Source organism: Palaemon carinicauda, chromosome 8 (assembly GCF_036898095.1).
Source record: "Palaemon carinicauda isolate YSFRI2023 chromosome 8, ASM3689809v2, whole genome shotgun sequence".
In the NCBI taxonomy this organism is placed as follows: Eukaryota; Metazoa; Arthropoda; class Malacostraca; order Decapoda; family Palaemonidae; genus Palaemon; species Palaemon carinicauda.
Window position 1 is genome coordinate 123,416,198 of NC_090732.1, and position 16,479 is coordinate 123,432,676.

The 16,479-nt window shown below is 46.2% G+C and overlaps 1 protein-coding gene across 1 annotated transcript in view; it reads left to right on the plus strand.

Annotated features, from left to right (window-relative positions):
* Nucleotides 1-16,479, plus strand: part of LOC137645866 (ankyrin repeat domain-containing protein 13C) — a 185,527-nt gene that overhangs the window by 96,891 nt on the left and 72,157 nt on the right. The window contains exons 5-6 of the mRNA XM_068378862.1: nt 15,917-16,128; nt 16,332-16,463. Coding sequence (XP_068234963.1) covers nt 15,917-16,128; nt 16,332-16,463 — 344 coding nt within the window. The remainder of the gene's footprint in view (nt 1-15,916; nt 16,129-16,331; nt 16,464-16,479) is intronic.

Below are 16,479 nucleotides of genomic sequence, written 5' to 3' on the forward strand. Positions count from 1 at the left end.
CATCTTGTTCCAAACAGTCTTCTCCACAAGTGGTCTCTTCAATTAGACTAGATGAGACAAACTTTTTAAAAGGTTAACCCCTGTTATCTCTTCCACCAAAACTTCAACTGTTCACAGGAAGCATCGAAGGAAGGTTAGTAAGCTCACCACCTGCAACACCTAGCGTCTGGTTATTAGACCGACCAGGAGCATCGATACTATATCAGTGTGTTGAAACTTCGAGCTGTCTCCTTGCTCTCTAACACTTTTGCCCTCTCTTGGCTGGTTATTTGGTGGTGTTGGCGAGTGACAGCACCACCGTAGTGGCATACATAAACGAACAAGGTGGTACTATTTCTTTGCAGCTTTGCCAACTAGTAGTAGAAATCCACGAGTGGGCAGTACTCAACTCTATCACTAACCACCCTATTTTTAAATATAAAACTTACCCGCTGGTTATATAAAAGAGCTGAATTCCCCTGACGCCAGGGCAGAAAATTCAAATCTCGCGCTATCGAAGATACGCCAGGTGTACCAACCGCACCCTAGCGGTAGAACAGGTTCAACCACACACCATCTCCAGTTCTTCTCTCTGCCGCCATAGCTGGCTGACATATAGAAGTTCGCTCTCGTGTTTTACTCTCTTGGGAAGTTGTTTGGTGATGTACAACATTCTTTTTTGAGTTTAAGCTATCGTTGATTATTTTCCCTTGTTTCTTGTCTTGAAATCTTTTTGTTTGAGATTTTCTTTATTGATATTTCCCTTACTTTTTGCTCGTCAGTCTCTCACGTTACCATTCAAAATGGCCGACTCCTCCCCTGCTCAGCGTAGGTGTGTTAGTGAAGGTTGTCGTACTCGACTTCCTAAAGGATCTATTGATCCTCATACTATTTGTGTGAAATGTAGGGGTAAATTTTGTTCATTAGATAATAGGTGTAATGAGTATCTTTCCTTAACTGATGATGATTTTGTTACTTTCGATCGTTATGTTAGGAGACTAGAGAGAGATAGAGTTAGGCGTAGTTCTTCCCGATCTGTGGATAGAGCCTTACCTAATGTACCTGTTCCTAATCCTATTCCTTCCCCTGTGGTGGTAGATCAGGAACCTACTATGAAAGACATGTTTACTGCTATTTTGACTCTTGGTGAGAAAGTTGAGTCCTTAGCAGCCGATAGAAATACAATTTTTTCCGAGTTAAAGGTATTGAAAAACCGTGATCCTGTCGGAACTGTGGAAAGTGTTTCAGGGTCTGATGTTGGTGTACCGAAAAGTCGTGACTCTCGGTGTTGTGACAAGTGTTGCTAATATGTTTAGTGTTGCGGAGGGTGCGTCTGCTCGATCTTGTCGTTCACCTAGCCTAAGACCTCTTTCGAGCTCTCGAACCACCCATGGGAGAAGTAATGTCGAACGGCTTAAGGGAACGAGAAGCGTCATCAATCGTGCAGACGTTCCCTCGAACGTTCCTGTTGCCGTAGCTCAGGTCGTTCACCCTCATCGTAGGAAAGGTGAGGTTCATGCGTTATCCCCGTCTTCCGATGAAGGGTCGGGGAGTGAGATCTGGCGTCACGCGTCAAGACCGCTTAAACGGACGCATGATGTTTCACAGCGTCGGGAATCGCCTGTGCGGCCAGGATGTAGTTCGTGGGGTTCACCGGAACGTTTCCGTTCTCCCATCGCTTGCACTCCGGCTAAACGTTCAGATCACCGTGTTCGTGTGGATATGATTCCTTCCGATTCGGACCTTGTTACTATTCATGCACCCCCTCTTCCTTCGGATTGGCTTTCTTCCCCCGAAATGCGTGGTGACTTTGGTGCGAATATTCCTTTAAGGAGTTCTGTTGATCCGAAATGGTCTGCGCTTGTGTCTATGAAGGAACAACTCTCGTCGTTGATGGATTCTTATCAACCAGGTGTTGGCGTTATGTCTGGGCGTTCGATGTCAGACCAGTTATCGCTCAGGCGTTCGATGGTCTCTGGTCTTGACGAGTTATCGCTTAGGCGGTCTCCCATTCATAGTGTTCAACGCCAGGTTGATTTTGATGAGTCGCGTCGGAGAGTTTTGGTTGACCAGTTTTCGCTTTCTGGTCGCGGGGAAGAACATCGGCGTCGACAAGTGGACGAGACGCGTCAACGATTTGAAGTAGTGGATCGTCCGCGTCAACAACTTTTGGACGCTTCGCGTCAAAACATCGATTCGCAGCGTCGACATCCTGACTACTTTGATCGTTCGCGTCAACAGTCTTCGGACTTTACGCGGCCTCTCGGCGATCTTCGACGGTTACCTTCTGATTTCAAGCGTTCTTCTGTTCAACAGCAGTCGGATTCGAAGCTGTCTAGGCAGTTGTTGGTTGAGGAAGATCGTCTACCCGTCCGTGTTTCGCATCAATCTACTTCTACTTCTCCCCATCAGGTAGACGCAGATGTTGGCCTTGACAGGCAGTCCCATCCAGACTTTGTTCCTTCGGTTCAGGCTGCAGCTGTTGCTGCACTGCCAGAAGACGAGCCTGAGGAAAAGTCGGATGAGGATGATCCTATTGAGGAAGTCTCTGAGAATGAGGAGGAGAAGCATTATCAGCATGCTGTGGATCTTCGCAAGTTTATGCTTATTCTGACTGGAATTTTCCCGGATCAGTTTACCCCTGTGGCCCCTCGTTCTCCGCCTTCTGAATTCATCTTAGGTAAAGCTACCAAGGTTCCAGTTTATACCAAGATGGTTCTTTCTCGATCCTCTAAACGGGCCTTGAAATTAATGGGTTCTTGGTTGGACTCCAAGAAATCTTTTGGTAAGACGGCCTTTGCCTTTCCTCCCGCTAGGTTAGCCTCAAAATCTAGTGTGTGGTACGAGACTGGTGAAGTGTTGGGCTTGAGTTTTCCTTCGTCTGCCCAAGGGGATTTTTCAAGTTTGGTAGATGCTTCTCGTCGTCTTGCCTTAAGGAAAACGAAGATTTGGTGGTCCATTCCAGAGTTCGACCATTTGCTTAAAGGTCTGTTCAAGGCCTTCGAAGTTTTTAATTTCTTGGACTGGGCTCTGGGGGCTTTGAGTAAGAGGGTCTCCGATATGACAGAAACGGACACTAGTGGTTTGGTTCATTTGATGTCCTGCTTGGACAAAGGTGTGCGGGATGGCTCCAACGAGCTTGCTGCCTTGTTTACAGCTGGAATTCTCAAGAAAAGGGCCACGATGTGCTCTTTTCTCTCTGCAGGAGTGTCTTCCTACCAGAAAACGGGCCTTCTTTTCGCACCTTTGTCTAATACCTTATTTCCGCAGGAATTGGTAGGCGAGGTGGCTACTGCCCTCACGCGGAAGGCCACACATGACTTGGTTACTCATTCGAATAGGAAAGTTTTGCCACCGTCATTCTCTCGTAAACCTAAGGAATCCTCTTCTGGGTTTCGGCCTCAGTCCTTTCGTGGGAAGTCCTCTGGAAGAGGCTCTTTTAAACCAGAAGGAAGGAAGCCTAGAGGCAGAGGGGGCAAGTCCGGCCGAGGTAAAGTCTGACTGCCCTTTCCTTCAGACAGCAGTGGGTACCAGGTTGATTCACTTCTGGGAGGCTTGGGAGAGGCATGGAGCGGACCCCTGGTCCGTCCGAGTGTTAAAGGAGGGCTACAAGATCCCCTTCCTGGGCAATCCTCCTTTAGTCACAGATCCAGTGGATCTTTCGCCCAAATACAGAGAGGGACCCAAGAAGCAAGCCATGCTTCTTCAGACGTCTCTTTTATTAGAGAAGCAAGCAATACAGTAGAGGGAGTGCAGGATGTTACGTCTCCGGGGTTTTACAACCGCCTTTTTCTAGTACCCAAGAGTTCCTGGGGTTGGAGACCGGTTCTGGACGTAAGTGTGCTAAATGGTTACGTCCAAAATTCGACGTTCACTAAGGAGACTCAGAAAACAGTTCTGGCAGCTGTGAGGAAGGACGATTGGATGGTCTCTTTAGATCTTCAGGATGCCTATTTCCACCTTCCGATTCATCCCAGCTGCAGACGTTATCTGAGGTTCATGGACGGAAACAAGGTCTTCCAGTTCAGGGCTCTTTGTTTCGGACTCTGCACGGCTCCTCTATTGTTTACCAAGATCATGCTGAACGTGGCAAGCATGCTTCATTCGAGGGGAATCAGGGCCTCTCTGTATCTGGACGATTGGCTGATAAGAGCCTCCTCAGCCGATTGTTGTTTGAAGGACCTCAAGATGACTTTGGATCTCTCCAGAGAACTGGGCCTCCTGGTGAGCTCGGAAAAATCACAACTGACTCCATCCCAGGAGATTCTTTATTTGGGGATGGAGATTCACAGTCGGAGTTTTCGGGCTTTTCCGTCGTCGGTGAGAATCCAAGCAGCTCTCCTAAAAGTCCAGACGTTCCTGAAGAGAGATCTTTGCTCCGTCAGAGATTGGATGAGCCTTCTGGGGACTCTCTCGTCGTTAGAGAAGTTCGTGACCCTGGGGAGGTTGCACTTGCGTCCTCTTCAGTTTCATCTCAATCGCCATTGGAAGAAAGGGGACAGCCTCGACAGGGATTGCTTTCCCATCTCGGCTTCCATCAAGTCTCATCTTCAATGGTGGGACAACGAGCCCAGACTGAAAGAAGGCTTGTCTTTACTTCAGAGGAGCCCAGACCTCGTGTTGTGTTCCGACGCCTCCAATTCGGGGTGGGGAGCCATTCTAGAGAAGCAGGAGCTTTCGGGGACTTGGACGGTGGAGCAAACCTCTCTCCACATCAATCAAAAGGAGCTTTTAGCTATTCATCTGGCTCTCATCGGCTTCGAAAAGTAGATCAGGGGCAAAGTGGTCCAAGTCAATGCGGACAGCACGACAGCTCTGGCCTATATTGTGAAGCAAGGCGGGACCCACTCTTGGCCTCTGTACGAGATCGCAAGACTGCTTCTCGTTTGGGCGGAGGAAAGGAAGGTGACTCTTTTGACGCGGTTCATCCAGGGGGTCAACAATGTGAGCGCAGACAGACTCAGCAGGAAAGGTCAGTTTCTCTCCACAGAATGGATTCTGCACCCGGACATCTGCAAGAGTCTGTGGCGGTTATGGGGTCGACCTCTCGTGGATCTCTTTGCCACCGCAAAGACCAAACGGCTGGAGTGTTACTGCTCTCCGGTTCCAGATCCCGAAGCTTTGCACATAGACCCCTTTCTGATGAACTGATCACACATGGAGGTTTATGCTTTCCCTCCGTTCAAGATCCTTTACAAAGTGATTCAGAAGTTCATTTCGCACGAGGAGACCAGAATGACACTGATAGCTCCGTTCTGGCCGTCAAGGAGCTGGTTTCCAGAGGTACTGGAATGGATGGTGGATTTCCCGAGAAGCCTTCCCATGAGACCCGATCTTCTCAGACAACCTCACTTGGCCCGAAATCATCAAAACCTCCGAGCTCTACGTCTGACTGCCTTCAGACTATTGAAAAACTCGCTAGAGCTAGAGGATTTTCGAAGAAGGCAGCCAAGGCAATTGCGAGGGCGAGGAGGTCTTCAACCATCAAGGTGTATCAGTCCAAGTGGTAGTTGTTCAGGGAGTGGTGTAGGACTAACGCGATTTCCTCTTCCAGTACCTCGCTTTCCAAAATAGCAGATTTTTTTCTTGGACCTTAAAGTTAAGCATAACTTCTCGTCATCTACTATTAAAGGTTACAGGAGTATGTTGGCGACGGTTTTTCGACACAGGAACCTAGACCTTTCTAATAATAAAGATCTACGAGATTTACTTAGGTCTTTTGATACGACCAAGAAGATTCAAACAGCTCCCCTTGCCTGGAATTTGGATGTTGTCCTTAAATTTCTCATGAGTGACAGATTTGAGCCTTTACACTCGTCTTCATTTAAGGACTTAACCTTGAAAACCCTTTTTCTGGTTACCCTTGCCACTGCGAAAAGAGTTAGTGAAGTACACGCTTTAAGCAGGAACATTGGTTTTCGGAATGGGAAAGCCATTTGTTCTTTGCAACTGGGGTTTCTGGCCAAGAATGAAAACCCTTCTCGACCATGGCCCAAATCCTTCGAGATTTCTAACCTTTCTGATTTGGCTGGCGGTGAATTGGAAAGGGTTCTCTGTCCAGTTAGAGCGCTACGGCTTTATGTGGACAGGACTAAGAATCTGAGAGGTAATTCAGACGCTCTGTGGTGTGCAGTCCGGAAACCCTCGATGCCCATGTCTAAGAATGCCTTGTCTTTTTTCGTTAGATTGTTGATTCGAGAAGCTCATGCTCAGTGTGATGAGTCGGATCAGAGGCTCCTCAAAGTCAAGACACATGAAGTCAGGGCGGTAGCGACTTCAGTGGCCTTTAAACAGAACCGTTCTCTGCAAAGTCTGATGGATACAACATTTTGGAGAAGTAAGTCTGTTTTTGCATCCCATTATTTGAGAAATGTTCAGACTCGCTATGAGGACTTTTTTACGTTGGGTCCTTTTATAGCGGCAAATGCGATAGTAGGTGAATGATCTACCACTACGTTCCCTTTTTCCTAATACCCCTTTTCTATCTCTTGGAACTTGTTTGTTATGGTTGTTTGTGGAGATTGGTCGTCAGTCTTCCGCAATCTTTGATTTGGTTAGGTGGTCAATTTGTTCCTTGAGTGCACCCGGAACAAGGGTATTGGTTGAGGTTCTGTCATGTTATAGGTGGTTGTACCGTTTGACAGCTCCTAGATATTTTCAGCCCAAGTTGATTACTGGATCTCTTAAGGATAGCGGACGAAATGAGGCAGAGTATCATTGCTGTCAGCTTCCGTATCATATCAGGTGAGAACCGCTTAAGTTTATTGTATGTAACCCTTAAGTGAATTTTCTATATGTAGCTGTCTCTGACCCGCCACCAAGGGGTGTCAATCAGCTCTTTTATATAACCAGCGGGTAAGTTTTATATTTAAAAATGATATTTTCATAATAAAATAAATTTTTTAATATACTTACCCGCTGGTTATATAAATTTAACACCCACCCTCCTCCCCTCTAGAGACTACTTATGGTATGGCTATGAGGCATGGAAGAACTGGAGATGGTGTGTGGTTCCACCTGTTCTACCGCTAGGGTGCGGTTGGTACACCTGGCGTATCTTCGATAGCGCGAGATTTGAATTTTCTGCCCTAGCGTCAGGGGACTTCAGCTCTTTTATATAACCAGTGGGTATGTATATTCAAAATTTTATTTTATTATGAAAATATCATTTTTTCTCGGCAAAAGGAACTGAGCAGGAGGATGCAGATCATTTGGGTCAGAATGGACTTTGCATCCTCAGATAGCAAACAAGATTCTGACTTTTACCTATTTGCAACCCCACTGATCAGAAGTTTCCGATATACTGCTCATTGGTGCAAGACACAGAAGAAGCAGCATTCAGAAACGCCTTCTAGCACCCCTGGGACGGACTCAATGCCTATGGTTTTCCACCGTTCTGCCTGATAAGGAGTACCTTGAACCAAGTCCAGTACATTCACAATATGACTTTAGTAGCCCCAAAATAACCCAAAGTAGAATGGTACCCAAACCTTCTACTTCTTTTGGAGACTACAAGAGAATTGCCTCTTCTCCCAGATCTGTTGGGCCAACTACACATCCAGATATTCTACAGCTCGGTGGAATCGCTTTGGGTTCATACAAGGTAATTCAATATCGCTCAAAGAAAGGCTTTTTGCGTAAAATTGCACAAGAGAGGTCTAGATACCTCCAGAAATCTTCAACTTTGATGTACCAAACCAAGTGGGCCATCTTTTGTGGTTGGTATCTTGGGAGGGGTTTTACTCCTCTCGGAACCTCTATTCGATTGATAGTCAAATTTTTATTTTACCTCTAAAGAGGCTTTGCAGGGAAGCTGTGCTGAGTATCAGTGGTGAAAGACTATTGCTGAGCCTTGAGCCACGTCTTTAGGCTGAAAAAGAGTTTATATTTCTTCTTTATTCAAACTTACCGTGCTTATATGGAACTTTGAACAGTCCTGCCCTCCAATGAAGGTTAGACCATCACTTGGGACATTACTACTAAGGTCTTGCGGTCTCTCAAAAGGGTACATTACGAATTGTTGAGGCTTACCCCAGACATGAACCTTACCCTTATAGCTGATTTCTTGCTTGCCTTAGCTTCCGCCAAATAAGTTAGCGATCTTCATTGACTCTCCTTCAGCATAACTCATACCGAGTGGTGGAGATCAGTTTCCTATTCCAGGTTTTCTTTTTTTTTTTTTTTTGGCAGTGAGCCAACTGAGTGAGGTAACAGATGATTCTGATCAGCTGCTTTTGTGTCATGTGAGGGCACTGAGGTGCTACTTTGAGTTAATAATATTTAAAGTTTCGCTTACTCGCAGTTAATACTGCTACATGTAGCCTTACCTTTCAAACTGCCCGCACTTCTTTACTCCCAGCTTTTGTGCTGTTTCCCTCCCTGTACAACCCAGTAATGAAAAACTAAAAAAATATACAAGACAACTTATAGCTAACACAAGTAAACTTTTTTTGGTGGTAAACTCTTAGCATACAAATTCTAATAAAAAAGATTAAAAGAGATTCATACATACTGTATATTATGTTTAAGTAATATAGCTGTTAGGGAATCGGAAACCTTTGAAGTTATTGTTGGATTACACCAGGGGTCAGCATTAGGCCCTTTTTTATTTGTAGTGGTGTTGGATGTGTTAAGGGAAGAGATTATAAATGAAGTGTTATGGGAGTTACCATATGCAGATGTTTTGGTGATTACTACTGAAAGTGGGGAATACTTAAAGAGAAGGGTTGTAGAGTGGCATGAGACCTAGGAGAGGTGTGGAATGTGGTTAAGACTGAAACCATGGTGAGCAGGAAAGAAGGTAGGGACAAGATAGCCATACATGAAAGTAGAGGCTCGGTTGTAAAACAGGTGGAATAATTTAGATACTTGGGATCTACTATACATTTTCTTTTCTGCACCCTATTTTGCATAGGCCATGAATCTGATGGTAGTGCAAAGCTACCGGTACAGGAGGTGTAAAGAACCTGAACTGTGCACCACCTATAAGGGTCTGAGTATTGGTAGCCCAAGAAAAGCACCCAGCCAGTTGGAATAGGGACTTCCTCCTACCTAAGGATGAATTTCCTAAAGGAAGGTTTGTATTTGTCCTGGAACAAATGAAAAATTTAGAGATAGTTTGTATTTTTTCTAACTACCGTATACAAACCTGAGTTGTTTATTCATACTTTCTCACCATCTCATACCCTCTAGAAAGTCCCAGTTGCAATCTGGATGAGTGCTAGGTGAGCAAGCAAGGGGGCTAGGCTTCCCTGCTCTGGCTGCTTGTTTACACCTTGTTATAAAAGTTTAATACCTGTATTTTTCAATATTTAACTTAGCCGGTGATTATAATAGCTGCAGCTCTGCTGCTCGACAGAAAACTCTACGGAAAAAATCCGCCAGCGATCGCTATGCAGGTAGGGGGTGTACTTCAACAGCGCCATCTGTCGTCCAGATACCCAGTACTCATTGTAAACAAAGAACTCTATTTTCTCTCTGTCGTGCTACCGGCAAAACCTACTAATTCGCTGTTGCTAACTGGATTTGTTTTCACAACTATTTGGTGAAGTACACTATTCTAGTTTTGAGCTTTCGCTGTGCAGGCTTTCTCTTCAATAAATCCTTGCATTCTTTTTTTGATATCGGATTATTTGTTGATGACTTTGGATAGTTTTTGAATTCCCCTTTGACCAATTCAAAATGGCTGACCCTTCTCAAGTCCCAAAATTCAGGAAGTGTAATGCTAGGGACTGTTCAAGGCGTCTTCCGAAGGCCTCTATCGATCCTCACACTGTTTGTTCCAATTGTCGGGATAAAACCTGTCAATTGGAAGATCGATGTGAGGAATGCGTTGGGCTTTCGGAATTCGATTTTATCGAATTCCAAAAATATACACGTAGGCTAGAGAGAGATAGAGTCAGGAGAAGTTCCTCTCGTTCTGTTGAATTTTCCTCTCCTCATGCCCCACAACCTATTCCTTCCCCTGTAGTGGTTGCTCCTAATCCCCCTTCTGGCACTCAGGAACCTTCGATGGCTGATATGATGCGTGCCATCCAAGCTCTGGGTGAGAGAGTTGAGTCCCTGGCTAGTGACCGTAACCAGCTCATGGCGGACGTCAAGGAGCTGAAGTGTAAAAGTGCAGTGGGAAGTGATAAAGTGAGTGATAGTGTTGTGGATAGTGTTGAGCTTGAGGGTTCGTCTGTTCGTGCCTGTCGTCCTCCTAGTCCGGGACCTCTTGCAAGCTCCCAAGTCCAGGGGAGAAGCAATGTCGTACGACCAATGGGTTCGAGAGGCTTTAATCAGCGAACAGACGTTCCCTCCGTGGTTTCGGGCGTATCTACCCAAGATCGCCCCTGCCACACAAAGACGAGAGAGCCCATTTATACCTCATCTGCGGAAGAGGTTTCTCGCAAGAAACCATGGACCAAGGTCTCACGACCGTTAAAGCGCAAGTCGGTCCCTTCCGCGCAAGTCCAACGGCCCAGCTGTAGCCACTGGGTCAGTTCGGACTCGCTGCAGTCTTCCGATGACTGCTCACCTCCTAAGAGAGGTAAAGCGGTACCGCCTCAGGCAGTTACACCGTCTGTCGCCGCACCTGCTCCTGCAGACCCTAAGTGGTCTTTGCTGCAGACCATGCAGTCACAATTAACGTCTCTGATGCAGGACTTTTGTGCTGAGAAGGTTGCTGCTGCACCAGCCTCTTGCCTACAACCAACCACACACTCGGTTGTGCGTCCTGTGGACGCTGAGGCGACCTTCTTGCGCACTCCAGCTGAGAGAGTCCCGCCACCCATGCGTTCCAGTGTGCCCTGCCAGCCGCATGTTGACGTTCAGCGACGCACGGAGCCTTCCGTTGACGTTCGCGAGGTACAACAACCGTCAGAGTTGTTTTGTTTTGACGCGGTGCGTCAACCTCCGCAACCCAGTGTGGTTGCCACTGCTCACCCACATTAGACTAGACAGTCTGGAGTAGACGCTGTGCGTCCCCACGCTGCTATGGTTGTTGCCAGCTCACAGACTGGGCAACAGTTCCATGACGTTGCGTCCGGTTCAGTCATGCGTGCACCCGTGCAACCGGACTCAGCCAACCAGCCGTTACCTACTCCATTGCCGCTTCCTCCTCAATACTCGGATGATGGACTTTCTGATGATGATGGTGCTGCACACGTTGATGAACCACATTCGGACCTTGACGAGCCTAAGTCCACGCAACCCTCTTTGGACTTTAGAAAAGTTCTAGCTCTGTTCAAAGAGATGTTTCCGGACCAGTTTGTGTCTGTGGCTCCGCGCTCTCCTCCGTCAGTTTGTATTAGGTACGCCGTCATCCTCGCCTGCCTTTACTAGACTCGTCCTCGCACGCTCGTCCAAGAGAGCTTTACGAGTGATAGGAGAATGGATGCAGTCCAAAAAGAGTCTAGGGAAGACAGCCTTTACGTTTCCCCCTGCTAGACACTCTTCCAGATCGAGCGTCTGGTATGCCACGGGAGAAGTTCTCGGCTTGGGAGTTCCTGCCTCTGCCCAGGGCGACTTCTCAAGTCTTGTAGACTCTCCCCGCAGGCTAGCCATGAGACGCTCTAAGATATGTTGGTCATCTTCGGACCTAGACCACCTGTTTAAAGGGATATTTAGAGCCTTCGAGGTCTTCAACTTTTTAGACTGGTGTCTGGGAGCTCTAAGCAGGAAGATTTCTCCGACAGAGAAGGAGACTTCCTTGCTCATCATGTCCTGCATGGACAAGGCAGTACGTGACAGGTCTTCTGAGCTTGTTGCATCATTCGTGTCAGGAGTCCTCAAGAAGCGTGAAAACCTTTGCTCTTTCCTGTCAGCTGGAGTTACACCTTGCCAAAGATCCGAACTTCTGTTTGCTCCTCTTTCTAAGTGCCTCTTTCCAGAGGACTTGATTAAGGAGATTGCTGCTTCTTTGATACAGAAGGACACTCATGATCTGGTTGCGTCCTCTGCTCGCAAAGCCACCCCTTTGCCTACCTTGTCAGCTAGACCAAGGATGGACACTCCAGCGTCCCGATTTATTCCGCCCTTTCGTGGCAGAGCCTCCAGCAGAGGAGGTGCTCGTGCCGAAGGGAGACGTGGGAAGAAGAAAGGAACCAAGTCCTTTAAAGGCAGAGTCTGACTGCCACCTTCTTCAGACAGCAGTGGGAGCCAGACTCAAGAACTTCTGGCAGACCTGGGAGAAGAGAGGCGCAGATGCACAATCTGTGAAGTTGCTCAGAGAAGGGTACAAGATCCCGTTTGTACGAAAACCCCCTCTAGCAATGTCTCCCATCGATCTCTCTCCCAGGTACAGAGAGGAAGACAAGAGACGAGCATTGAAACAGGAAGTGTCTCTCTTACTAGAAAAGGGAGCGGTAGTCAAAGTCCTGGACCATCAAACCCCGGGCTTCTACAACCGTCTCTTCTTAGTGGCAAAGAAGACAGGAGGGTGGAGGCCGGTGCTAGACGTCAGTGCGCTGAATGTCTTTGTCACAAAGCAGACGTTCTCCATGGAGACCACAAAGTCCGTTCTAGCAGCGGTCAGAAGGGAAGACTGGATGGTCTCTTTAGACCTAAGGGACGCATACTTCCACGTCCCCATCCACCCAGACTCCCAACCTTTTCTGAGGTTTGTTTACGAAAAGGTTGTCTACCAGTTTCAAGCCCTGTGCTTTGGCCTAAGCACAGCTCCTCTTGTGTTTACGAGGCTGATGAGGAATGTAGCCAAATTCCTTCATTTAGCGGACATTCGAGCCTCCCTCTATTTGGACGACTGGCTTCTAAGAGCTTCTTCCAGTCGTCGCTGTCTGAAGGATCTAAAGTGGACTCTAGATCTGACCAAGGAATTGGGTCTCCTTGTCAATATGGAAAAGTCTCAAGTGGTCCCATCCCAAACTATTGTGTATTTAGGGATGGAGATTCACAGTCTAGCTTTTCGGGCTTTTCCGTCGGCCCCCAGAACAAGTCAAGCCCTGTTATGCATCCAGAACATGCTGAAGAAGGAACGATGTTCAGTCAGGCAGTGGATGAGTCTGATAGGGACACTATCATCCCTGGAACAGTTCGTATCGTTAGGAAGACTACACCTCCGTCCTCTTCAATATCACCTAGCTGTTTACTGGAAGAAGGACAAGACACTAGAAGCGGTCTCGATCCCCATTTCCGAGAAGATGAAGTCTTCCCTGACTTGGTGGAAGGACAGTATCAGCCTCAGAGAGGGTCTGCCCCTGGCTGTTCAGACTCCCAACCACGTTCTCTTCTCGGACGCATCGGACACAGGCTGGGGCGCGACATTGGACGGTCGGGAATGCTCGGGAACTTGGAACTCGAGTCAAAGGACAATGCATATCAACTGCAAGGAGCTACTGGCAGTTCATCTGGCCTTGAAAAGCTTCAAGTCTCTCCTTCAAGGCAAAGTGGTGGAGGTGAACTCGGACAACACCACGGCTTTGGCGTACATCTCCAAGCAAGGAGGGACCCACTCTATGACGTTGTACGAGATCGCAAGGGACCTCCTCACCTGGTCAAAAGGTCTAAACATTTCACTAGTAACGAGGTTCATCCAAGGCAACTTGAATGTCATGGCAGATTGCCTCAGTCGGAAGGGACAAATCATTCCAACAGAATGGACCCTACACAAGGATGTGTGCAAGAGACTTTGGGCCACATGGGGCCAGCCAACCATAGATCTCTTCGCAACCTCGATGACCAAGAGGCTCCCAATATATTGCTCACCAATCCCGGACCCAGCAGCAGTTCATATAGATGCCTTTCTCCTAGATTGGTCACATCTAGACCTATATGCATTCCCCCCGTTCAAGATTGTCAACAAGGTACTGCAGAAGTTCGCCTCTCACGAAGGGACAAGGTTGACGTTAGTTGCTCCCCTCTGGCCCGCGAGAGAATGGTTCACCGAGGTACTTCGATGGCTAGTGGACGTTCCCAGAACTCTTCCTCTAAGGGTGGACCTTCTACGTCAGCCACACGTAAAGAAGGTACACCAAGGCCTCTACGCTCTTCGTCTGACTGCCTTCAGACTATCGAAAGACACTCGAGAGCTAGAGGCTTTTCGAAGGAGGCAGCCAGGGCGATTGCTAGAGCAAGGAGGACATCCACCCTTAGAGTCTACCAATCGAAGTGGGAAGTCTTCCGAAACTGGTGCAAGTCAGTATCTGTATCCTCGACCAGTACCTCTGTAACTCAAATAGCTGACTTCCTTTTATACCTGAGGAAAGAACGATCTCTTTCAGCTCCCACTATCAAGGGTTACAGAAGCATGTTGGCATCAGTCTTCCGTCACAGAGGCTTAGATCTTTCCAACAACAAAGATCTACAGGACCTCCTTAAGTGTTTTGAGACCACGAAGGAGTGTCGTTTGGCTACACCTGGTTGGAATTTAGACGTGGTACTAAGATTCCTCATGTCAGAAAGGTTCGAGCCGCTACAATCAGCCTCCTTTAAAGATCTCACTTTAAAGACTCTTTTCCTGGTTTGCTTAGCCACAGCTAAAAGAGTCAGTGAGATTCACAGCCTTCAGCAGGAACATCGGATTTTCATCTGAAACGGCTACATGTTCTCTACAACTTGGTTTTCTAGCCAAAAACGAGCTACCTTCTCGTCCTTGGCCGAAATCGTTCGATATTCCAAGCCTATCGAATATGGTTGGAAATGAACTAGAAAGAGTCTTATGCCCTGTGAGAGCTCTTAAGTTCTATTTAAGACGAACTAAACCTTTACGAGGACAGTCAGAAGCTTTATGGTGTTCAGTTAAGAAACCATCTTTGCCTATGTCAAAGAATGCTTTATCCTATTTTATCAGACTGTTAATACGAGAAGCTCATTCACATCTGAGTGAGGAAGACCAAGCTTTGCTGAAGGTAAGGACACATGAAGTTAGAGCTGTCGCAACTTCAGTGGCCTTTAAACAAAATAGATCTCTGCGAAGTATAACGGACGCAACCTATTGGAGAAGCAAGTCAGTGTTCGCGTCTTTTTATCTTAAGGATGTCCAGTCTCTTTACGAGAACTGCTACACTCTGGGACCATTCGTAGCAGCGAGTGCAGTAGTGGGTGAGGGCTCAACCACTACAATCCCCTAATTCCATAACCTTTTTAATCTTTCTCTTGAAATGTTTTTATTGTTGTTTTTGGGTTGTCCGGAAGGCTAAGAAGCCTTTCGCATCCTGGTTGATTTGGCTGGTGGTCAAATTCTTTTCTTGAGAAGCGCCTAGATTAGAGGTTTTGATGAGGTCCTGTGTTATGGGTTGCAACCCTTCATACTTCAGATCCTAGGGGTCGCTCAGCATCCTAAGAGGATCGCGAGGCTCCGTAAGGAAGACGTACTTAAAAAGGCAGAGTAATTGTTCAAGTCGACTTCCTTACCAGGTACCTATTTATTTTGTTTTTGTTATTTTGATAACTTCTAAAATGAAATAAAAAAATCCTTAGCTCATAATAATGTAAACATTTATTGCTGGTCTCTACCCACCCCCCTGGGTGTGAATCAGCTATTATAATCACCGGCTAAGTTAAATATTGAAAAATGTTATTTTAATAATAAAATAAATTTTTGAATATACTTACCCGGTGATTATAAATTAAAGGACCCTCCCTTCCTCCCCAATAGAGACGCAGTGGACCGAGGAGAAAATTGAGTTCTTTGTTTACAATGAGTACTGGGTATCTGGACGACAGATGGCGCTGTTGAAGTACACCCCCTACCTGCATAGCGATCGCTGGCGGATTTTTTCCGTAGAGTTTTCTGTCGAGCAGCAGAGCTGCAGCTATTATAATCACCGGGTAAGTATATTCAAAAATTTATTTTATTATCAAAATAACATATTTTTGCTGATAATCTATCCTATGTAAAGGACTTAGGCTTGGTTAGTTAGGAAAAATACAAATTATCTTCAAATTTGTCATATTTCTTCCAGATATACTGTATAGTTATTTTTGTCCTTTACAGTACCACTTGTGTCCAGAATGCTTCCGTCCGATATTTGTAAGATACACAAGAAAGGAGCATCAATACGGTTAGATACTACTCTAGTTGACTTCAATGATATGAGATGGGAGAGAGGAGATATTAGCTTTTTATTTTCTGGTAGCTCCAAACCATCTCATTCCTTAACAGTTTTAGACAACAAACTCAAGGTCTACCAGGGTGTTCGTCATGAGGTTAGTTATATAAAATATCCGGTTGCATACTCTTAGTCTCAAGTGTTTCTTCTTAAGTAAAAGTTAGAAATATCCCTTGATATTTTTCTGTTATCTCATCAAGAAATTAGCCAAGATGTATGAAGAGTGTTTTAGATTTCTAGAAAATTTGTTACTGTACTGAACCTATATAAACATTTTACTGCAGTTACTTAATATTTCAGGAAACAGAAGCTGAAATTGAAGATGAAGTTGATATCCTTATGAGCTCTGATATTGTAGCTGCACAGATGTCTACAAAGCAAATTACGTTTGCTAGAGCGCAGACAGGCTGGATATTCAGAGCTGACAAAAAGGTTTGTTATCTTAAGC